This window comes from Delphinus delphis, chromosome 7 (assembly GCF_949987515.2).
Source record: "Delphinus delphis chromosome 7, mDelDel1.2, whole genome shotgun sequence".
Taxonomy (NCBI): Eukaryota; Metazoa; Chordata; class Mammalia; order Artiodactyla; family Delphinidae; genus Delphinus; species Delphinus delphis.
The window spans coordinates 50,782,480-50,807,017 of NC_082689.1; the positions used below are offsets into that span (position 1 = coordinate 50,782,480).

At 36.6% G+C, this 24,538-nt stretch overlaps 1 protein-coding gene and 1 pseudogene across 3 annotated transcripts in view; one reads left to right on the forward strand and one right to left on the reverse strand.

The window, feature by feature from the left end:
• Positions 1–233: 233 nt before the first annotated feature.
• LOC132427864 (small ribosomal subunit protein uS2-like) lies at positions 234–3,016 on the reverse strand (annotated as a pseudogene).
• The window catches only part of PDE1A (phosphodiesterase 1A), a 349,907-nt gene continuing 328,385 nt past the window's right edge, over positions 3,017–24,538 (forward strand). For all 3 annotated transcript variants that reach the window (XM_060016484.1, XM_060016483.1, XM_060016482.1), the window contains exons 1-2: positions 3,017–3,111; positions 3,386–3,496. In XM_060016484.1, coding sequence (XP_059872467.1) covers positions 3,396–3,496 — 101 coding nt within the window. In that variant the 5' untranslated portion in view covers positions 3,017–3,111; positions 3,386–3,395. The remainder of the gene's footprint in view (positions 3,112–3,385; positions 3,497–24,538) is intronic.

Consider the following 24,538-nt stretch of genomic DNA (forward strand, 5'->3'; position numbering starts at 1 on the left):
CTTATTTCTGACAACTCTGGTAACTGCTCAAAAAAGTGAGGCTGTGATTGTGTAAAGCTGTCTGCTAGCTAAAGACATTAAATTCAGATCGAGTTCAGGAAATAGCTTGTTGGAGAGAGGAAAACTGAGGCTTCACTTGATTTAACCTTTTTTTTTTTTTTTTTTTTTCTAGAAACGGTTTATTTTCTGTCAACGTTATTTCCGTTTTGTGTTTGAGTCTGTGGAAGAACAGTTTAAGCCCACTCAGAAGTTGCTCCTACCCGTTCAGTGGCCAGAGCACTGGGGGCCCCAGACAGTCCTCGCTGGCGGCTGAGGCTCGGTCTCCAGTCGGGAACTGCTGGGTGGGCACAGAGGGCACCTGCGCCTTCAGACCCGTCTGTGACCTCGGGTGCAGTAGCACTGAGTTTGGGAGCTGGAGCAGGCCATTCACCCTGAAAGTCCCCCTCGGTCACAGCCTTCCCAGGAGCTGCCTGCGCTCCCTTTCCGTCTCTTCCGGAAGTGGAGATGGGGCTGATATCCCAGAGATGATTGCGGGAGATGGTGCCGCGCATGCGCAGGCCATTCCGGGCCAGCGTCCACCACGTCAGACCCCCGAGTGGGCTCCCCTGTTGTTGTCCCGGGATGGTAGCAGTGTCCACAGGGCGCAGAGGAGAGTCTGTGTCGCACGGGGCGATAGTGGGCGGGTTCACATAAAAGCCTCTGTGAGAGGCCGGTGGTGAGCCCTGGGAACGGTAGCCAACAGAAGCCGTGGCTCGTGAAAGGCTGCCCGGATCCGGTTAGTGAAGGTTCCAGCAGTGAGGTGGTCAGTAATAGGAGTGGCCCTGGTGGCAGCAGCAAACTTCAGCCCAGCTTGCTGGCCAGTGTTCCTGGAGGATACGATGCTGGAATCAGCCGGTGTACAACGGCAACAATGGCACAAGCTGCTGGAAGAAGCGTCTCCCCTGTTCTCCTCAGATTTATGAGGTAGATGCCATCAGTTTTGCTTTTGTAGATGATTGCTCCATTTGGAAATCAAGGTTGTTGCCAACTAAGTGGGTTCCTGCTGCAAGAAATTTGAGGACAGCCTCCTCCTTCGTTTACAGAACGTCAGAGACTCAGGGCATTGTGAAAATTTCCCTTTAAGTTGCCACAGAAACTCAGAGGAGATATATGGATCCCTTTCTGGGTAGCATAGAAAAACTAACCCCTTCTAACTTGTAAATCAGAAGGCACTTTCTAGAAAATTTTGCAAAGATTTTTTTCTACATTTGACCCTTGAACAACACAGGTTTGAACCTGTGTGGATCTGCTTATACATGGATTTTTTTCAATAGTAAATACTGTAGTATTATCTGATTTGTGGTTGGTTGAATATGCTGGCAGGGAAATGTGGATACTGAAGAATAGCAGATACTGGGGAACAATGTATATGGAGGGCTGACTATAATTTATATGCAGATTTTCCACTGAGGGCTGGCTGGGCACCTCTAGCTCCCGGGTTGTTAAAGAGTCAACTGTACATATTACAACTTTGACTAGATGCAGTCAGTGTTGTTTAGATAGACATAGTAACTTTATAGTGGAAGATTTCTGTTTTTTAAAGTTTACTTATTTATTTTAAATTTATTTAAAAAATTTTTTGGGGTGCATTGGGTCTTTGTCGCTGCACGCGGGCTTTCTCTCTGGTTGCTGCGAGCAGGGGTTACTCTTCGTTGAGGTGCGCAGGCTTCTCGTTATAGTGGCTTCTCTTGTTGTGGAGCATGAGCTCTAGGCGTGTGGGCTTCAGTAGTTGTGGCACATGGGCTCAGGAGTTGTGGCACGCGAGCTCTAGAGCGCAGGCTCAGTAGTTGTGGCGCACGGGCTTAGTTGCTCCACGGCATGTGGGATCTTCCCGGACCAGGGCTCAAACCTGTGTACCCTGCATTGGCAGGCAGATTCTTAACTACTGTGCCACCAGGGAAGCCCCTGGAAGATTTCTTGTCAGTAAAATCATAGTGTTTATTTTGAAGGACTGGATTTAAATCTGAGGACTGTCTTTATTTCTCAATTGTCTCAACTGTTAATCGGGAATATTACCTACCTCATGGGCTTTTTGTAAGAATTTTAAAAAGTAATACTGTTAGGTACTGGGAACAGTGTCTGACACATAGTGAGCACTCAATAAATGTTAGATATTGTTACCTATCTACTGTCTATGAATATCTCTACCTTAAACCTCAAGGTAACAGGCAAGCTTCTTGCAGGGAGGAATAAAACTACATTTGTGTCTCCAAACAAACAACAAGAGATACTGCTTTTAAGTATATTTTTCTTAGCAGCTTGCAGATAGCAATAGCTGTTATGAAGCTCATACTCAAGGTCTGTGCTTGTTTCAAAGAAAGCTCACCATGTGTTGGGAGCTTGGCAGATGACTCAGTTCTGATTCCTTTTATGTCCACTTTCTCTCATTTTTCTTCTAAAATGCACAAGCAGCACAGCATCAATTTCTCTCTTCTCCTCCATCTCCCTCTCTTCCCCTTCTCCTCCCCCCACACTCCTTTTCCTTCAACACACGCACACAAGGATACACACCAGTTTCGTTTTATTTATTTTTTTAATCCCCAAAGGATTCACAGAGCAGTCTGTTTGCAGCTGCCGTGTTTTCCACTGGTTAAATTGGCAGTTACCTACTGTGTGGAGTTGCTAGGAGAAGGTGAATAAGCATGATTACAGCATCATCGTTGTACATATTTTTCAATAACAACCTGTGGAGCTCGGTGGTCTGTCTTCTGTACGGCTCTTATGTTATTTTCTCATTGTTGTCATTAGTATTTGTTGAATTTATTGTTAGAGCCTGGTATATTTTTAACTCTGGGTTCCAGATCAATTAGGAGACAAAAACCTTGGCATTTAAAACAGCCACTTTTTTCTCAGGGTGGTGCTGCTGATACTGTTTCCTACCATCTGTTTTCTTATTACATCCTGCCCTCCTTCCATTGGTAGAGAGGAACTCAGCTTCTTCTGGTGTGCTAAAGTCATTCACGTTTCTCTTGTGCATAATAGATCTCAGAAACTGTAGGAATTCTGATGTACTTCAGTGCACAGAGCAGTAACAAATGAGCTGCTTTGGGGGAGAGCTGGAGCGCTCAGTCGGTCAGTAGTACAGTAGCAGGCTCACATGTGTCGATTGTTTCTGTGAGGTCAGAGGATGTGTTTATACTGCTGTCTGCTTGAAGGGAGGTGATGCGGTGAGCAGTGGATATGCCTGTCAAAGTCAATAGCAATTCTGGCAGAAGCTGCCGTCAGCTTTGTAAATCTGCAATGTTTTGATAGATAAGAGATGCTACTGTATAACTGTTTTAAGATTTGTAGTGGACTGAGGAATGCTTGTTCTAGCTGCTGAAGCTGACTAACTGTATTGCCCTAGGAGTATCATCATGGGGTCTACTGCTACAGAAACTGAAGAATTGGAAAACACCACTTTTAAGTATCTCATAGGAGAACAGACTGAAAAAATGTGGCAACGCCTGAAAGGAATGTGAGTAAGCTCTTTGCTTGGTCTGTGTTTTTATCCACCTCTCTGACCAAAAAAATTTTGACTATTAACATGATGAATTGTTGGTACTTTCTGACTTTGTGGATTAGTGTTTCCTTTAGAAAGATTTTCTTTAAAAAAAAAAAAAAAGTGTCAGTCTTAGCTAACAACTTGCTTGAAGGGTGTATAGTTCTTTTGCACAGGTATGTTTTATGTAAAGTAAGGTAACTCCCTGAGAATTCACTTCACTATTAGACTACATGGCTTCTTTTAGACATTCTGTATGTGTTACTTAGATACGTGGTTTAGATATGCAGAAAAGTAATTATAAAAGCTGCTTGTCTGGGTACTTGCAGAAATAAAATTTGTCTCAGGTAAAAAGACAGATTACTACTAATATTTATTTGTGATTAGATTTTGAATAAAAAGGACAGGATTAATATGATAATAAATAACTATACTCCATTGTGCTTATTCCTTATGTCTTAATAATATTTTTTTAAGAAAAAAATGTTTATGTGGTAAAATTACTAGCAGCATACCAAACTTGCTTGAGAATTTTGGCTTAAATTAACCAATTCACTTCTGAGAGTACAGAATAGCTCATGGTGTAAACTAGACTTTAGTAAGATGGGTCAAGAAGTGTGCTTATGTCAAGCATGAAATGTTAAGTACCTGAGTCAAACTTTAATTGCAGTACTGTTTACCTTGCTGTTTAAACAGCATCTAGGTTTATTTCTGTGTATGTAACTAATTCCTGTTTAGTGTTCCAGCACACTATGTTTACATGCTTTATTTTAATTATGTCATAATTTTAAAATCAGATTTAATTTTTTAAAATATGAAATATGAATATTTACAGGCCATTGCAATTGCTTAGTATGTTTGCAGACTTCAAATGAAAATATGTTTGCTTTTCTATAATAATAGCTAAAGGAATCCTATACCATGAGAAACACAGGTTTTCTAGGATTTGTATTTCTAATGTTGTGTACACATATTATTGTATAAAATGCAACATTTGAGTAAATTTAGTGTTGCTGTTTATCAAAATCTATGATTTTTTTTAAAAGAAAAATGATATCAAACTTTGTTAGGTAAAAATTCCTTCTACTTTCTTCCATTTGAATATATTCAATGATGTTTATATAATTAGTGTTCTCTGTATATTTTTTTATACTTGAAGTAATACATGGCATTACAGTGCACTGGTTTAAGAGCACACTAATAATGCAAACAACGTTTACCAGAGAATAACTTTTAAAAAGGAAGCCATCTTTACATCATTTGAATGAATTAGAGAAATATGTTTACAAGATTCATTGAAGATTTAGAAATCACAGTTTTTTGTAAAGGTGGTTCTCTAGGGAAACAAATAATCCTATAAAAGCAAATAATAGCTTACAAAATTAATCAGCATAGATGAAAATTAAATATTGGCAGTCATCAGCTGATTTGTATCCTAACCTAATGAGTGGATGAACATCTGTACCGGAAAAATTATATTTCATATTACAACCTATTTTAGATTTTTTCCCTTTAGCAGGACAGGATGTTTCTGGTTTGTTTGTTTTGTTCAGTTTGTCTTTGTTCTATTTTTCTGCAGTTATTTGAATGTATGAAGATGTATGGTAGTGAGTGTATGCATATGTCTTTAAAAAATTTGAAAAGTGAATTTGTGTTTACCTAACATTTTACAGCAAAGTTATCCAACTTTCACACTATCAGTTGATCTCAAAGATCAACTGTCATATTTTTTCAGGAGAGGGTGATAGTCATTTAGCAGTAGAGCTTCATGACAATATTCAACATGGATGTAGGATATAATTATATATGTACCTATATAAATTTTGAATTGTGTCTATATAGCACCACTGAATGACCACATAGGGACACTGAATGACCAAATTACTGATAACTAGGTTTTTTAAAATAATTATTGCTAAACTGATGGAAATGACTGATTGCTTTTGCATTAAAGCAAGAAAGAATTTTCATTTTGGTACTACTATTTTAACTTTACTTGAAGACATTTCCAGTATTCTAGGTTCAGAATTGTCAAAACAAGAAGCTCTAAATCTAAAATCTGCATGACTAATGACACCCAAATTGTTTAATTATGGTCTTTTGTGTAGTCTAAATTCAAAGAAATGATATGAGGGACTCCCTATTCCATTGCTGAGATTGTCTTGCCTATTTAAAATCTTATATTGATTCAAACAGAATTTTAGCTTATCAAAATGTCTAGTGCTAGAATTCCACTTTTAAGTAATGGCAATTAAAATCATGTTACTCATGAAAGCTATTAAATAATTTTCTTAGTTTGGCAAAAAAGACTCAATGAAGGCCTTTAAATACTTGTTTGGAAAGTGATTTTTTCATCTTTAACTGCAAACTTTACAAATGCATTTATTTATTTCAACAGGATATTGAAATAAGTACATTTTTGAGGTTAAATAAAAATAGAGACAAAGGTTAAAGTAAAATAAGATTTATTCCAGTATACCTTAAAAATGGAAAACATGAACCACTACAGGTAGATATTTACAGAAAATATTTTATAGGCATTTTCATATAACATTATATTTTAGAACACTTTTTTTCAGTCCATAGAAGTAATTTTTATATTTTGTAGCACATGTGAAAATGTTGGTAAACTAATTAAAATATCAGTTCTTCTCTATCATTTTGTTGATTTCTTTCATTGAACTTTTAAATCTCCTTCATATAATATTTAATCGAGACAGCATATTCAGTAATGTGCTAAGAAATCTCTTATTCATTTGTGGGAACAAAGGTAAAACAGTTTTCTCTTCCCATTTCTGATGTAGACTTATATGCTTTGTTCTATTAATTTTCTTTTTATAGTTACGGCTCTTTTCTTTAGCTTTCTTCAATCCATCTTCTACCACTAATTTGTCACTCAGTATGACAATTTAGATTCTACACAATGACTCACCATGTCTGATGGTAGAAATGTTAGCAAATGACTATGGCATCATGTCCTTCATAAACTATATTTAAAAAGAATCATATACTTGTCCATAAGTTACCAACCATTTAGGATTTGGAAAACACTTCCGATTTCTTTTGCCATCTTGAAACCTGATGAAATTTCTGGTTCAGAAGTTTCCTGTGACTCTGGGACCTATACTGCTTCCTACATCCTGAGAACATTTGTCTAACACTAGTCTTTGCAAAGATTGTTAAGTTTATTGATTTCCATGAAGAAAGTTGATTTGAAGATTTTATATTTGTTTTCATTTATACATAGTAGTTTTTTTCAATTTAAAAAGAATCTTTTTTCATGTCATGATACTGGTTTTTGGTCTTTAAGTGTAAAAAAGGCTCTTCCACTGTGGAGTTTTTAAAAAATCAAATATGTTTTAAAACATTGGTACTGCTCTTTCCCGTCAGTGCTACTGTTCTAAGAATTTGATCTAAGAGGTTATAGCATTTCCAGAAAACTGTGATGAAATTAAAATTCCAGTGAAAACCACAAGGTGTTAGAGTAAAACTAAATCAGAGTGTTATCCTACTCAGTTTTTCAACAAAAAAGAGGAGAGTTTGAACTGCTCAAAACCATAAACTATTGACAAAAAAGTGAGACTCACCACTCCATAGTTCTTACTGCCAATACCTTCAGTTTTTATAGATGTAAGACTATGAGAATTTCGCTGTTAGAACCTAATGTAATATATGATAATTGATTTTATATGTAGAGACACATACCTCTTTATCTCTCCTAATCCATACAAATATACAGATTTTAAGATCTGGAATTGTGAATACAACAGTGGAAAGACTTAAACTTCTTTTCTCATTTTTTTCTCTTTGATTGTTGGTATACATGATCTTCAGTAGTAGAAGAATAAAATGTAGAGGAGTAGAAAGTGAAGGAGAAAGCAGAAACCCTATAACTAATTTCAATTAGCTGTTATTTTAGAGGGCAATGTGTTATACGGTTCTCTTCTGATGAAGTAGCCCAAAACTTTATCACCAGGAAGATGTAGCAGAAATACATATTTAGAACAAAAATTGGCAAAAGGTAAAATGACAGGCGTTATTAGCACCATATTACCAAACTAGGATTATACTTTAGGATGGAGCAACATTATAGATTAGAAGCAAATAAATCTGATCCTTTTACTCTCCTGCTTCAAACCTTTAAAGGTTTCTAGTGCCCTCCCTTCAAAGTTCAGCATCCATATGTATAAAATAGATAACTAATAAGAAACTGCTGTATAAAAAAATAAAATTAAAAAAAAAATTTAAAAAAGCCAGACAAACAAAAAAACAAAGTTCAGCATCCTTCCCAGGTCTCACCATACCTGTTCAACTTTTGGAGCCTGCTCTCATGCCTCTTCCTCTGTGGCCCCCTCCCACCCAAACCCAGGGTTGCACAGAAGAAATGCTACTTACTTCCCATCAGCCTTTGCTCATTTTTTTCTCTCTTCCAGAGGGAACCACTCCTTTCTCCCCTCTCAGTCAGAGTTGCTCTTGCTTCTCATGAGGATTTTAGAGATGTGTGGGGATGTTTCTGGTTGTTTCAGTGCCTGAGAGTGTTTCTGTATTCAGTGGACAGCAAGGTCCAGGCATGATAACTGTCCTCCAGAGCTTAGGACATTCTCTTATCAGGAAGAATTGTCCTACTAAAAATTCTAATTGAGAGCCTGTTAAGAAATGCTCAAAGATCTCTTCTTAAATTTCACTTGCAAAAGAAATCCTTCCTGACCTTCCATACTAGATTAGTTTCCTGTATTTGGCTCATTAAGTAACCTGGGCTTCCCTTTTCATAACAAAATCTACCTTCCCCACAAGCTACTGAGAAAAAGAGCTATGTTCGCTGTGTTTGCTTGTGGGTCTCCAGCCCGTAGCATAATAACTGGCATATTGGACATAATGCAATAAATACTGTTAAATCAATCCATCAATGAATAAAATTCTGAATCTTATAGTGGGTCTAACTACAAAATTAGAAGGTCAGTCAGGCTGTCAATATAGGGCCTAAAGCCAGGTTGGAGGAGTGGCAATAGATTCATAGCTGGAATAGGGATAAAGAAGATGGAAGGAAATAATGTTTGCTTATCGTCTACTCGTTGTCAGAACTTTCCAGACATAACATATCTGTATTCTCATTTACTCTTTTCAATGATTTCAAGAGGTGAGTATCCTAAGTTGGTTAAACATCCAGTGTCTGATGGAACTTGGATTTAAATACAGATCAACCTAGTTCTAAACCTCTTATTCATCTTGCTCCCCAAATAAAAAAAACACAAAAGAGGACATTCTCACAATGGTTACCTAGAAAGATCACCAGAAAAGGATCTAGAGTGGTGCTTCTTAAAACTTAGTCCATGAGCCTTATGGTAGGCAGACTAATTGACCCCAAGAGATGTCCATGTCCTAATCCCCAGAACCTGTGAAAATGTTACCTTATATGCCAAAGGGGAATTAAGGAGGCAGATGGAGTTAAGGTTGCTAATCAGCTGACCTTAAAATATGGAGATTTGTCTAGATTATCCAAATGAGCCCATGTAATCACAAGCATTCTTAAAAATGGAAGAAGGAGGCAGAAGGAGGTCACAGTGCCATGATGTGAGAAGGACTCAACTTGTCTTTGCCAACATCAAAGGTGGAGGAAACAGGCTATAAGCCAAGGAATGTGGGAACCTCTAGAAGCTTGAAAAGGAAAGAAAACAGAATCTCTCTCTAGAGCCTCTAAAAAGAATGTATCCCTACCAACACCTTGATTTTAGCTCAGTGAAACTTGCATCAAATTTCTGACCCATGGAACTGAAGATAATACATTTGTGTTGTTTCAAGCTACTCAGTTTGTGGTGCATTTGTTGCAGTAGCAATAAGAAACTAATACATTTCTCCTGTAACAGAATAGTAAGAGTATTTAACCAACATGGCCACTCCTATCCTCTCCCAACACACACATACACTCTCACTCACACCCACATACACACACACAGACACAGACATGATGCCTAGAGGTGGGGCCCAGCCTAGGTCACTCTATGGCACACTGGAGTTAGATACTCATTATCCTTAGCCATTAAATAACTCACTGTCCTCCATCTAACCCTGGATTAATGCCCAGAACCCCAGTTTTTTTTACCAAGCTCTGATATTGAAAATATATAGTGGATTCATTTCAAATGTCAAAGAATGTTTATGCTATCTTTCTTGGAAATTGCTGATAAATCTCAGTCTCTGTTCTCATATGGATGTGTATGTGACTCTTCTGATGGATTAATAAGGCAAATCAGTTTAAAAAAATCAGTTTTTTAGTCATAAAACTGATTTGAAGAAAAGCATCTCACAAAACCTATATTGGTATACAGATATAATATTAATATAAATCTCAGTTCTTGCATAACATTATGTTACGCTTTCTAGAATGGACATTGTTGAGATGAAATACCTTAGAGATGAAGAAATTGAACTTGGAAACAGTCAGATATTTTCTAATACCATCTATCATTTAATGAGTGACTGTGGAAAAGTTATTAGCTTTTCTGTGAAATCCAATTATTTCATTCGTTATTCATTCAGTCATACTTACTGATTGTGTAGTATGTCAGGTACTATTGTAGGCACAGGAACTTACATTCTAGAGGAAACAAATGACCAAAAAGTAAATGACAAAAAATAAGTTAAAATGGAGTAAGAAGTGACCTGAAAAAAATGTGCTAGGTCATGTGATCAAGAGTCACTTGGAGAAGGTATTTTGGCTAGTCAGGGATGACTTCTCTCAGGAGGAGTTGAGACAGACTCCTGTCCTTCATTAGATCTTGGGATGAGAGAGAGGCTAAGGAATGTCACATAATCTTTGCCCAAGTTCAGAATTAAGTGAAGGACAGATATAGGAGTCCAGTAGATGGAGATAAAATGTCAGCTTTATTGAAAGACTAAATTTATAATGGAGAGTAAGGTTTTTGGTTTGCAGCTAAATAAGCCAAAACATCTCTGAATTCAACTTACTCCCCCAAACTGTAGACTTCCCCAAACAGGGACAAAGTCTCTTCTCCTAAATTTACCTCATAACCTCTGGTAGATGAGATATGCTTTCTACAAGTAGAATATCCCTTCCACGCCCCTTGAAGAGGATAGCTTACATCCCAAAGTCTAATTCCTTCTCCACAATTCACCAACCAAATGTTGCTTCTCCTCCCCTGTGAAAGAATATGAGAAGTGGCAAAGAGAGGCCAGGAAGGCTTTTCCAATGGAAGGTCCGTCCACTTAGAAGGAAGCATTAGGATCTGGGAATCTGGATGTTGCCAGAGTCAAGATAGTGAAAATTAAATAAAATAATGTATTTAAGAAATATAACTCAGTACCTGGCACATTGTAAGCTCTTAAAACATTGTAATTATTAATATTCCCATAATCTTGTCCATTCTTACATGTATTCCAACTCTGCTGTTTAACAGCTATATGGTAAGTTGATTCATTTTTCAATGTCTTGGTTTCTTAACTGAAAATGGGAATAATATCCTTACCAATCTCATAGGTGTTGGGAATATTAAATGAATTAATGCTTATAAACTGCTAAGAACAGTGTCTAGAATTCAAGTAATACTAGCAATATCATTATTACTGATAATACATGCAGAAGCAGAATTCTATTTTTTTTGCAGGTAATTTTCTTAGAATCAGTAGACAGAGCAGGATTGTCAACATGAGAAAAGAAGGCTTTCTTTTAGCTCAGTGGAAGTGGTCTCACCAAAATCCCCAGGTTTCTCTTTACCAGAACAGTTATACTCAAGGATTTACCTTTCCCTGAGGCAAGAGTGTGTTATGTGGGAAGAGAGAGCTGAGGAAGAGAAGTGGGCTGGCCTTGAGAGTTTCACTGATAGAAGAATTGCCTTGATGGATTCAGTGTCTTTTGTTCAGCGTCTTGTAGTGGTCTTAGAATGGATTTTATGTCTCTGTAATCATGTATGACCTAGGGCTAATCTAATTTCCTGAGTCACTCCGGCTTGAAAATCATTTGTTAGGTTTTTTCTTATCCCTGTCTAGGTCGGGTTCATAAGAGAGTTGATTTCCAAGTAATTGTTGTCATGTGCCATGGTCATTCCTTTTGTCAATTCATTATAGAATATACCAAATCGCCATTATGTTATTAGATTTTGTCCTTTATTTTAACATATTTCAGTCAGTTAATCAAATGTAAATATTTGAGCAAGTCTGATTCCCATCCGAAAGGACTGTACTGTAAGCCATTTGGATATGAAAGGAACTGTTCATTAGCATCATTAAACAAATGATAGTGTTAAGGGCTTATGAGAATCCTAGTATTTCACATACCTGATCTGAACAAGTATTGGGCACGAATAACTATTTATTGTTAAGAAAGGACATAAAAATTATAACAGGTTATTAGAGGCATATAAATAAACATTTTGACTCTTTTGATTCCTCCTTTAGGCTACAATTTCTTGAGGTTGTTTAAAGAGATTATATTCTACTTAATATCTTATAAAATATTTAAAAACAAATTTTTATTAAATAGACCCAGAAAATGCTCAAAGCAAATAATTTCTGGTAGGTAAAATTTTGATATTTGTAGCTGTTCAAGTAAGTTTATGAAGAGTCATGAAAAAGCACCACTGTCTACAGGGCGGCAAAACAGAGGTCAACCTGAATTAAACTCTGCATAATCATGGAGAATCAAAGGATTCTTGGAATTTTCTACATGAATCAGGTCCTTGATAACTTAGAAGAAAATCACAATGGACTTCTTATCAGCAAAGCAACAGTATGATGACTCTGGTCCACTTAAAACTGGACTTTCTAAGACTTGGTTGAAAATAACAGCATTTGGAGCAAGCTAAGAAAAAACTGAATGACTTGGGCATCAATCATGTTTTTGATTAGCTTAAGCTATTTAAAATCACCTTATAATTGCATAGTAGTAATCACACCTTTTAATTCTTTTATGCCTTATTCTTTCTAAAATATTTTTCTTTTGATGTGTATGGTTCAGCATAATTATCCTGTTTTTCTGATGAGAAAACTGAGCCCCAAAGACATTAAATAACTTGACTAATGTTCCCCTATTAGTAGGGGGAGAGCCAGATTCCTAGGCCCATAGCTATTCCCTTGAACACTGACTTAGATAATTCTATTTAACGCTCGAGACTCACTATAAAACCTGACATTTCAGGAGTTAAAAACTGCTCTCTTATTTTGATTTTTCCACAATCCTGCCATCTGTTTGCCTAATTCTGCATACTCAAAGATGAATACTAAGGGGAGTTATCTCTTGGCATGTGCTTTAGATGTCAGAAACTCCCTAGTTTTATTTCTTTCCTTTTCTAGGACATGCACTACCATTACCCCTTTAATTAATTTATTTAAACAATGATCCTAGCTAGAATTTGCAAAGGAATTTGACTTTTCCTAAACTCTCTTGCCCCTTTGGAGTTTGGACACTTACAAAATTATTCTAATTTATTTGGCCTTTAGTATGCCAAACAACAGAGAAAAATAATGCTGCACAGTAGAAATGTCTGGATGTCTGTCCCTGAAGATTTTTATTTACCAATGAGAATAAAGACAGGAGTTTTAATGATTAAAACAAGGTGTTTTATTCTTGCTGTGCTTTCTCTTCTTTTCATGTTATAACAGATTTTAAGCATATGATAAGGGTCTTTTTTAAAGTAAAGTGAGCATTTCTCCTTTTGTTTATTTTAGAAAAATCATCTAAATGGAGTTTATTCTACTTTATTGCCAGCAGAGAATATAAACTCCTTAAAGGTGTGCAGTATTTTCCTCATCATTTCTTAGTCTGTATTTGGAAATGGTTACTAGATGGGTTAAGGAGGTCTTATGAACTCTAACAACTCTCAAAATCTTCAGTACCTCCTACTGGTCCCAATATGAAAAAGTGTCTTTATATGTGTGACCCTCTTGATATTTCATCCCCTAGCAAATCTCTGCTTTAATATCTCAAGTTTTCCAAGGAGCCCTCTATTTTCCAAAAATTCTTTTATGCTGTTGTTTACTGTTGCAATACGTCCCAATTTGTTCATGACTTCCTGCATCCACTCTTGGATAATCCCTCCCATGCTGACTCTGAGCTTGGCCAGAATGTTGGCTAACTTGCTTTGGCCAATGGGATGTTAGCAAATGTGACACAAGCAAAGGCTTGGGAAGGGCTTATGTATTGGGGTTTACTCTCTCCTGCTGCTCTCTGGAACCCCCATACCAATACTGAAAGAAGGCTGGTTAAGCCTACTGGAGGATGAGAATGTGGAGCAGATATAAACCATTCCAGCTGAGACCCCTCTAGACCAACCAGACCATCAGCCACCAGACATGTGAGTGAGGTCGTCCTGGATTATCCAGCTTCCTCAAAATCATGACAAAATAGTAAATGTTTATTGTTTTCGGCTACTGAGTTGCAAGATGGTTTGTTACACACAAAATAATGCCAACTGATATAAGTTCTTAGCCTCTAAATTTTTCATATAGTTCTTCTCTGGCTTCCACAGTTTTTTGCCATTAACACTCTTCTTCTCTCCCTCATCATCTCCTATCGTTTATTTCTTTTACCCAATCAAAAATTAGGAAATATTTCAAAGATTATAAAAATGAAAACTGAGATCCCTATTTTCAGAAAGTCAGTCCAATAAAATTCTCTTCCACATTATTTCCACAAGTAACAATATCACTGGTACATACCCACTTACAGTATTTTTTGCAAAACATGATCACTCAGTAGCTTGTATATTGAAGTTGTGTTGCTCTTAGGTTTCTTTAAACAAATATAATTTTCCACCAAATAGAAAAGAAACATAGAATAAGGCAGGGAAACTGCATAGTTTCATAAGAGAAGATGGTTCATATCCTGTTACCCTGGCAACAGGCACTGGGAAGGCCACGGCTCCCCACACATCCTGTTGCCCTGACAACAGGTCAGGCAGGGCATGGGAAGGCCCAGTTTCCACTCTTCTAGGCCTTTTCTTTTCAAACACAAAGAAAAAGGAGAAAGGGATTTTGCATCTTGTTCCTCCCCACCTACATATTTCTTCTATTATCTGAATCACTCCAGTATAAGATTATCTTTCCAGATGTAGGAGAGCGTAAGAAAATAGTGACCTCAATTTTTACATTCATAAGCTCTGAAACATTTGCTAATTTTTGATTGGGTCAAAGGAGTAAATGATAGGAAAAAAAGAAGACGGAGGGAATCAAAGTAGTAGAGAATAAATTGAACATATTGTGGAAACCAGATCAGTAGTATACAAATAGTGTAGCAGTAAAGGCTTTAAATTCTATAAAACAGAAGTCTTCAACTTCTGTAAACCAGATTCTATTAAAAAAAATTTTTTTTGTAAACCAGATTCTTATTGGTGAAGAGAAAAGTGGCAAAAATCTTCTCTCAGAAAACAGGAAAAGGGATTTGTGGAGAAAAGATTTTGAATTTAAATTGAGCGAAAGAGGAACTGTAGGCTGGTGAAGAGGAAGTATCTTTAGGAGACTATAACCAAGTTAAAATTGAATTTCTAGAAGACCAGGTGGGAAAGTTGGAGCCTAATCAGAATATCACTAGAATCCATGAAAAAACACTCAAGACTGTATGAGACTAGATAAGGTGACTCTTCTAGGTACTCTAATTGCACTTCATGTATTATTATTATTATTGTCCATTGAATTTTCTGCCTTCTAGGTTACCTTCTTACTTCCCTAGAGGTAACAAGAGGGGACAGGTAGCATCCATTTGCCATTTGTTTAGTATCGTATCCTCAGTACCTAGAATAGTACACTGCATAAAGTAAGAACTTAAAACTGTCTCACTATAAAACCAGTAACTAGGCAATGTGTAACAGCTTTACATTTGAGTGGTACAGCTAGTAAAGCTATATAATTCAGCAGCAACATTAATTGAGGTTGGAAGGTCAAGAAGATTTTATGGACCAGTAGAGATTATTGGGGATGTGACTATATGACAGACAAAACAAAAAATAAAAGATAAGCCTTGTAATACGGAACTTAGAATCTCAGAGGATGGTTGTGAGGGATAAAATAATGCAGTCAAAGTGCCCAAACCCTGTGCCTGGCACAAAATAAGTATCTGCAATTGTAAATTAGTTTTGTGGCACAACTATGTGTAAGACAGTGTGTTTGTTTTTGCCCATTCCTCTGCCAAATATAGACTGAGATAAAAGTTGACCCTAATAACTGTCTGATGGGTAGAGACAGAGGAGATTCAACATTGAGTGAGCTTCCTACTCCAAAATTCTAATTTCTTAAGTTCTATACCAGTCGTATCCTAGGAAAACTCAAATTTCTGTTTTGTTATGTAGTTGAATAGTTGGGATTATATTGAGAACATCTTTCAGTGATTAGCAAGTATTCTGTGTTCACATGGCCTTGTGGCCCAGAACTCTTGGTGACTGAAGATCGCTGTGTATCCTGTGAGAGTTAGTTGCCTGCTGAAGCTTCCAAACTGTAATGAGTCAGACAAATGGAGATAAGCTGACCAAACTTGTAGGAGATCAGGTTAAATACTTTATATTAGCTTCTGGGCTGCAGGTACTTGTCTCCTACTGAGTTGAAGAAGACTAACTAATCCTTTTTTTGTACAGTTCCTCAAAGAGAAACTTTGCAAGGTAGTCTTGAAATGTCACAATGTGATTGAGCAATTTTAACAGTTTTTGAGGTTTATTTTTTACCAGACATTCAAGTCCAAGGTGTGTGACAAGGCTTGAAGTAAAGTCATAATTTTCAAGCTGTCATTTAATATTTGTGTTCTCTGACTTCATCCTTCATGTGAATCATATTTCAATTCAGGATAAATATTTGCAAAAATTGTATAAAAATGTGTATCAAAAGATGCCTCTAAGAGCAAACCTGTCTACCATTAATGGAGTCATGAATTAAGGAGAGATCAGTATACTTCATGACTGAGAATATTCCAAAATGGAATTCACAACCAAACTATTAATATACAGTTTAAAGGATTAAACTATACCTGGCATTAGTCCCCAAATGACTTTATTATATATACTTTCCCTCTGTTTTACGTAAGGCATTATAACAAATTTTTTGATTTGTTACCAAAATTGTTTTAGTTTTCTAAATAAAAAATGATCAAATACAATGCTAAAAATTATTTTGTTTACCATTATTCTGATATTTCTTTGATTTATGTCTATAATTAGCATAACGTCCATGTTCTGTTGATCCACTGATAGCTATAGCACGTGGAGAATAAGAAATAACATGGAATCACTTTAGAGCATTTTGGAATTAGAAACACGTTGCCAATCTTAGTTCCCTAGAAAGAGGAAATGTTTAAGTTCAGAAATAAGGAATTAAGAAAATCCTCTCCCTGATAAACTTAAATTGTTTTGTTAAGTGTATGTCTTATGGGTATAAAAATAAACACTGATTTACACAGTGTGAGTCAAACTACGGTAATCTTACTTAGTCATTGGTTAGAACTATATTAAGAATGGGAGTCATTAAGAAATAAAGTTGTAGCTTAAATTCGTCAGGACTGTACTGACACTTGTAAAAATATTGAGGTGCTTTGGAAAGTAGGACTAGCATTGTTTCATTAACCCAATCCAGCTGACTTGTTAATACAATTTAATTTATTTATTCATTCATGACTATTCATCATGGGGCACACAGAGAGTTCCAGCATCATTCTAGGCACCAGGGATACAATGATAAACAATACAGTCATGACCTCTATCTTCATGGAATTACAGTTTGATAGTGAGGATGGATGATAGACAAGCAAACAAAAACTATGCAATGTAATTTGAATAAAAGCAAATAGAATAAGATAGCAATGTGTCTGGGAGGTTCAGATATGGCTACTTAAAAGAGCCCTCAGGGAAGGGCTTCCATGACAGCAACTCATGAAGAGGGACCTTAATGAAGTGAGGAGTTAACTATGCCAAGACCTGAAATAATGGCATCCCAGACAGAGGGAACCAAGGGCACAGCCCCCAAGGCAGGATGCATGTGGAGTGTTTGAGGAAAAACAAGACCAGGAGGCCTGGATCACAGCGGGTGAGGGAAAGAGTGAAAGAATTGTGTGTGGAGAGAAAGGCAGTAGCCAGATCATCTAAGACTCAACAGGTCATGATAAGAAAGTAGGATTTTATTCTGAGCCTGGTAGAAAGCTCTTGGAGCTTTGAAGAAGTGAAGTGGAGTGTTAAGACTTAGGTTTTAAGAGGAATTCTCTGGTCATTTTGTGGAAACTAACACTGAGGAGGGGGAAGGCAGGGAAGAACAAGATTGGAAATAGGAGGATATGTTAAGAGATTATGGCAGTTGTCCAGTTGGAGAATTGGTAGCTTTGGTGACACTGGTACTTATGGAATTGGTAAGAAGTATTCAGATTTAGGACATATTTAAAATTCAAACTGGTAGGACTCATGATGAATTGGATGTGGGAGTGTAAGGTTTGAAAAGAATGAGATATAACACCTTATTTTGTGCGTGTGTGTATGTGTGATCCTGAACAACTGGGTCTGTGGTCCCTTGTCTGAAATCCTTGGGCGCAAATGTGACCTGAATTCATAACTTTTCAGATTTTAAAAATGTAGTAAGGTGCATATTCCAAAAATTACTAAATATTCCCAGTGGGATCTAGGGTACCTCCCAATGAATATTTCTGCAACAAAACATGTAAATATTCACTTAATAAAGACAAAAATGGTCTGTATTCAGTTCAGGTTTTGGTGCCAAATGAGTTCAGGTCAGATCAGATTTTACTGCCAAATGAAAATGTCTGGTTTTTAGAGCCTTAGGATTCTCATAGCTGTGGATAAGGGATTATTAACCTGTTCCATTTCCTGAAATAGGGAAGTTGGTGGTGAAAACAAAAAGCTCTTTTGGATCCATGAATTTTGAGATGCCTATTAGGCACTCAAGTGGTCTTACAAATAAATAAACAGCTGGACAAATGAGAAGTCAAGGCTGAAAATATAAATTTGGGAGTCATCAATATATGGATATATTTAAAGGTGCTAAATGAGATCATCTAGGGAGTTAAAATTGGTATAAATGAGAAGAGAATCAAAGGTTGAGCCCTCAGCCACCCCAATATTTAAAGGTTGGGAGAGAAGACAGTAAAGGAGACTGAGGAGTAGCCATTATGCCATGGCATCTTGGAAGTCAAGGGAAGACTATTTTTTGAGAAAGTCAGTGTCAAATGTCAAATGTTGCTGAGAGGTCATGTAACATGAACTGTGCCTTGACTACTGGTTTTTGCATTGTAAAGGTCTTTGGCAATCTTGGCAAAACACTCTCAGTGAAGTGGTGGGACAAAATCCTAACAGGACTGGGTAGAAGAGAAGACGAGGTGGAGAAGTGGGGGCAGCATACACAGTTAACTCTTTAAAAAATTTTCTATAAAGGCGATCATAGAGGTAGGGTGATAGCTAGAGGGGGGGGGTTAAGGGTAAAGGAGTTTATGAAATGTAGAAGATATTCTTAGAGGATTATGATGGGAATGATGATAGAAATGATTTTGTAGAGAGTGAGAAATCAATGGAGAGAGAGATCTCCAGCCCCTTGAGTAGGTGAGAGGTAAGGATTGCTTAAGTGCAGAGATTGGATCTAGGAGCAAGCGTGGCTTATCCATGGCAACAGAAGGGAAGGCCATGTTTGGGAACATTTGCAAGTAGGTAGGTGTAAACATGGTGATGGTCCTCTCTGCTTACTTTATTTCCTCAGTGAAATGAAATAAGAGGCTATTTGCAGAGACTGAGAAGGGGAGAGAGGGAGTGGAGATCCGAGGAGAACATATGAAACAATCACCTCAGAAAGCAGCGTGACTAAGGTGGAATTGACAGGCAGTGCTGAGCATCCACTTCAATGGTATATTTAAAGTGGGATCAGTCTGCATCCCTGTGTCCTTTTTTTCCCTGCTACATTCAGTATAGCTGCTTCCGTGCAGGGTCAGTGCAGATGCAGAACTGGGTTTACAGAGTTCTTATTTTGTCAGAAAATGTAAATGCAATAGATGAAGAAGCGGGAGCTGGTGTTGAGGGCCTCTTCAAGGTTAAAGGTAAGGGGAGACATAAGGGCATGGGGAGAATGCTGGCCAGTGAAAAAGTGGATAAGATCAGCAGATTGGATGTAGAGAAAGGGATAATGAATTTCTGGAATGAGATGCTAGGATCAGTGAACTTTTTCTCTTCTCAAAGACACAAAATGATATAATAAACACATATTATGTGTAGACAAGCCTATACAAGAAATACAATTTATGAAATGAATCTATGGTAGGTAATTTTATTTTCCCCCTTTTTACAGAAGTCTGCTGTGAGTTCCTTTACATTTTGTTACTAGGCTTTCTCTTCAAAACAGAAGAGGCTGTTAGGAGTGTGGCCATTCCTGCAAAGAAAACAAAGCTGGCAGATCTAATTTTAGGTTGCTTTTCCTTGACAACAGCCTTTTAAATATTGCTTATACAACAATAAAAATTGGCTCCGCAAATTAATGAGACTGCATTTGGTCAAGGAAGTTCAATTCCCTTTTACACTTGAACTTTTCACAGTGTCATGAGAACACATAATAGGGCTTTCGCTTCAGCTTGCTTCAGTGACTGAAGTTTTACTGTTTATGGTGTTCTTGGTGGTGGATGACAAATTTCAATATATGTGTCAGTAAAACAGGCCAAGCATGCAATGAAGGACTGCTGTGAAATATGGTTTTAACCACAAGGATATGGAGATTGTTTCACTACATAAGTGTTGTTGTTCCTCTTTACATTAATGGTAGCTTAGGTGGCCTAAATAATTCAGACTTTAAGTTCCCCCTTGAGAGCCAAATCATGTTGTGAGTCTGTATATGCTGAGTGAGCAACTACTTGTCTTTTCCTTTGATGATTTTATTACCAAGAGTGAAGCTTGCTTGGTTTAAATTTTATAATAAAGCCATCACACACAGATACACACATATTCACACAAAATAATGATATTTAATTATGTACTTCGGTAAAAATGCAACTTCCATTCAGTAACTATACATAATATTGTGCTGACCAGGTGTAAAGTGAATTAAAAGTCATTGTTTCTTTTGATTTTTATTTATTTATTTATTTGTTTATTTATTTATGGCCATGCCGCATGGCTTGTGGGATCTTAGTTCCCCAACCAGAGATCGAACCTGGCCCCAGCATTGAAAGCGCCAAGTCCTAACCACTGGACTGCCGGGGAATTCCCTTTTGATTTTTATTACGATGTCATTATATATAGAATTTGGTGGGTCATGGTATTAAAGATTTATAAGACTTCAACATAAAGGTCACTTGTGGATAGATTTTATGTTCACTTTTCCCAGGAAATTGAATCTTCTGGTTTTGTGAAATAAACTAATTTGGGGATACTCATATGTGAGTATTTGAAAATTATTCTTCTGAAGTGGTTGCTGTATTTTCTATTTGGCATTTCAGGGTTGATCTTATTTGAAGTTTGGTACCATGTTGCTTACCCTAAAGTAATTCTTAAAATTCTTGGATCCCTGGTGGGATGTCCCCATAGGTAATGCTGTGCATTTTATGGTTGGAAAATTGACTTTCCTTCTCAGCTCACAGAGATCTTCCCTCCTGATTTTCCTCCTTTTGTGGACTGGCCTGAACATGATCTGAGACTACATAACTCCTGGTTATTCTGCCATCAAAGCTGTACTTGAATGTCTAAAAATGCCAATCATATGCTTTGACTGGGTCTTCAGAGAAATATAAATTTGGCTTCCTTGGTACTTATCCTGTACGTTGTATAACACTTCTACTTTCAAACATTAATTCTCATTTTTATTAAAGTAATAAAGTAATACCATAAGACAGTGAAAACAGAAGTTTTCTTCCCTACTCCTTGATACTACTCAGGTCTGCTTCCTGAGACATCGACTTTCATCTTTTAATTCTTTCTTCCTATAAATCATCTATGTTTTAAAATAATAATTTTATGTAGTTGTTTCTGGATTTATCTATTTTGAGCATTACCTGCCGACTTCATATAGCAGTGGATGAAAATTTAGCACTCTTAGACCAAGTTCTAACCACTCCCCACTTGACTTATTCTCCCATCATTCTCCTACTGTGGTTCTATTACCATTCCAGTGAATCAATATTTGGTGTTCATAGTTTATGATTGAATTGTCTTTACTGCTGAGCCAAGAAATGAGATGTGAATATATTTCCTGTAGACTACAACCCTTTGTTTTTTCTTGGAATTAATAATTATTTCATCTTAGTTGTTAGTTTGTTGGCCTCGATTACTGCATAACTATCACTAATTCTTTCCAATTCATAAAGAGAGGTTATAAGACACTCTTCAATATATTTCCTACATTTCCAAGCACATCATGTGCTTTTTCTGTCCCACTCTTTTTCTTGAAGACATTGTTCTTTGAGCCTTTGTCCCCAGCTCCTTCTGAGGCTTTCCATGCCCAAAGCACAGTTATCCCCTGGGACTTCTCCTTGCCTTCATTCTGGGAAATCCCTTCAACACCCTCATGAGTTGTGTCTTTTTTTCCTGGGTCCCATTCTTTCTTGGTTTACTCTCCTTTAGGGGATGAGCTTCTCTCAATAAGACACTTGAGATATACATGCTTTTAATGTACATTCATATATGAAAATATATTTTTCTATTTTGATACAGCTTGATTGGCTCTGAAATAATAAGTTAAAATAATTTTTTTCTCAGAATTTTGAAAGTATGGCTTCATTGTATCTTAACTTTTATTGCTGCTACCAAGAAGTTTGATGTCATTTAGCCCTGATCTTTTTATGTGATATTCTCCCCAACACCCATGAGCCAGGAATTTCTCCATATTCCTTTTTCTTCAGAAATTTCATGATAATAACATGTGAGATTTTTATAATGGGAAATTGGTTGGTCCTTTCAATCTAGAAATGCATGCCCTTCAGTTTGGGGAAAATTTCTCCATTTTTTGATTTGATAATTTTCTTCTTTCCATTTCCTTCATTTATATGTTTCTCCTTCTGTATTAAGCCTCAAATTTTTTATTTTCTCTCCTCTTGTCCATTTTTGCCCTTTTATTTATTTTTTGTTTATTGAGGTAACTGACTTATAACAAGTTTCACATGACATTATATTTCAACTTCTGTTTACATTACAGCGTGCTCACCACCATATAGTTATTTTGACTATATAGTTATTTTTACCCTTTTTAAAAAACTAAAAAATTTGATGCTTATCTTTCAACACCTCCAGCACTTTCCAAGACCTGATCTTATTTTGATTGATTTCTATTTGTAGCATTCCATTCTTTTTTTTTACACATTTAATAACAATTTTTATGGCTCTGAAATTCATTTTTGTTGATTAACATTTTCCTTCCTCTACTTGAATAGATACTACTGAGTTGCTGTTTTCTGTGTGTTTTTTTCAGTTTGTCTTTCATGTTAGACTCTCCTTAAAGGTATGGTGATTCTTGGCTGTCTGCTCACTTGTAAAAGAGAGACACTGAAAAGCTGATTGATGCTTAGTGTGAATGGATAGGGTTTGTTGATGTGTGGGCTTCATAATGGGGTGGGAAGTACTCAGCTACTTAGTTAGGTGATTACAAAATGCCATTATCCACAGGTCTTTTCTTTGGATCTACTTATTTTCTATACTGGAAGATAATCTAACCACCAGTCTAGGATGTTGAAACCTTGTTGTCCCCATTCTAGAACTGAATGAGGAAAAGAGTTGGGATCATACAATTCATTATGTAGTTTTTACTTAGTTTCCTTTTTTGCAGTATAGCAGTTCACCTCTCTCATCTCTGTGACTTAATTTCACCAGAAGATAAACATCTAACTAGATAAACATCAGGTTAGATAAGCATCTAATCTTCCATAGTGATGTGGGAGCAGTAGTTGCCACATAATGAGGAGGAAAATGAAAGTCTATCTTTTCTATATATAGGCTTTCAAACAAAACCCTAATTCTCTGACTTCTGCAAGTTGGTGCCTTCAATTCCTGCATCTTTTCAGGGTTGTTAGGGTGAAACATTTGTTTCTAACTGCTGTTCTTTGCTAAGATTTCTGCTCCGCCATCTACTTTCCAAATTTCTAAAAAAAAAAAAAAAAAAGAGTTGATTCTCATGTGTCTTGTTCATTTTTTTCCCATTTACTTTGTCATTCTGGGAGATTTACAACATTTTTATGTCTTTCTGTCATGTTAGTGGAGTTTTAAGAGTTAGCAATGATAAATGCATGTTCAGTTAGCATTTTAAAAAGAGATGTACTCAAGTTTCTCAATACTTCGAAAATTCATTCAGATTTTCTTTTTCACTTTAATTCTCTTGAAAACCTGTGAGGTAAGACCATGTACTAACTCCTTTTATCATAATAAGGAAACAAAAAGAGGTGCTCTTCTTAAAGTAGTAATTATATTACAAAGGGTTCAGTGTAGGAAACAGAAACCATGCTGGTATTTGAAACAGAAGGGGATCCAATACAGGAATTAGATGTTTACAAAATCATAGGAACGTTTGCAGGAGCTGGAAGTCAGGGGCCACCACAGGACTGGCAAATTGAAAGCTTATCACCTTAACTGTGATTGACAGGAAGGAAGATACTACAGCTGGGCTGCGGTAACTAGCGCTACCACCCCACTGCTTCTAGACACCTTTGGATTCAGTGGCTGGTTATGGAAGATGGAATCCAGCCAATAGAACTGCCTCATGGTCTTGTTTGTCAGCCAAAAACAGTAGGAGAAAGGTGGCTTCTCCTAACCTTGCCTTCCAAATGCTTTGAGATCACTTTTAATTGGTACTACCTAATGCATGTCTAGAACCTTAGGTAAAATGGCCTGGGAATGTAAATTTTAGCTTTAAAATCTCTCCAAATAAAATGAGTCAATGTAATGTATCTACTACAGTAATACAGCTGGTTTGCTAAAGAGCTACAACTGGGTCCCAGTTTTTGTGACTTCTAGCATTTTTCTTTATATTGCTTCTTTCCATTAAAAAAACACAATAGAAAAGAATATAATAAAATATAAATATTTAATTATAAAAGAATAAAAATCACATTAAATTTGTTGC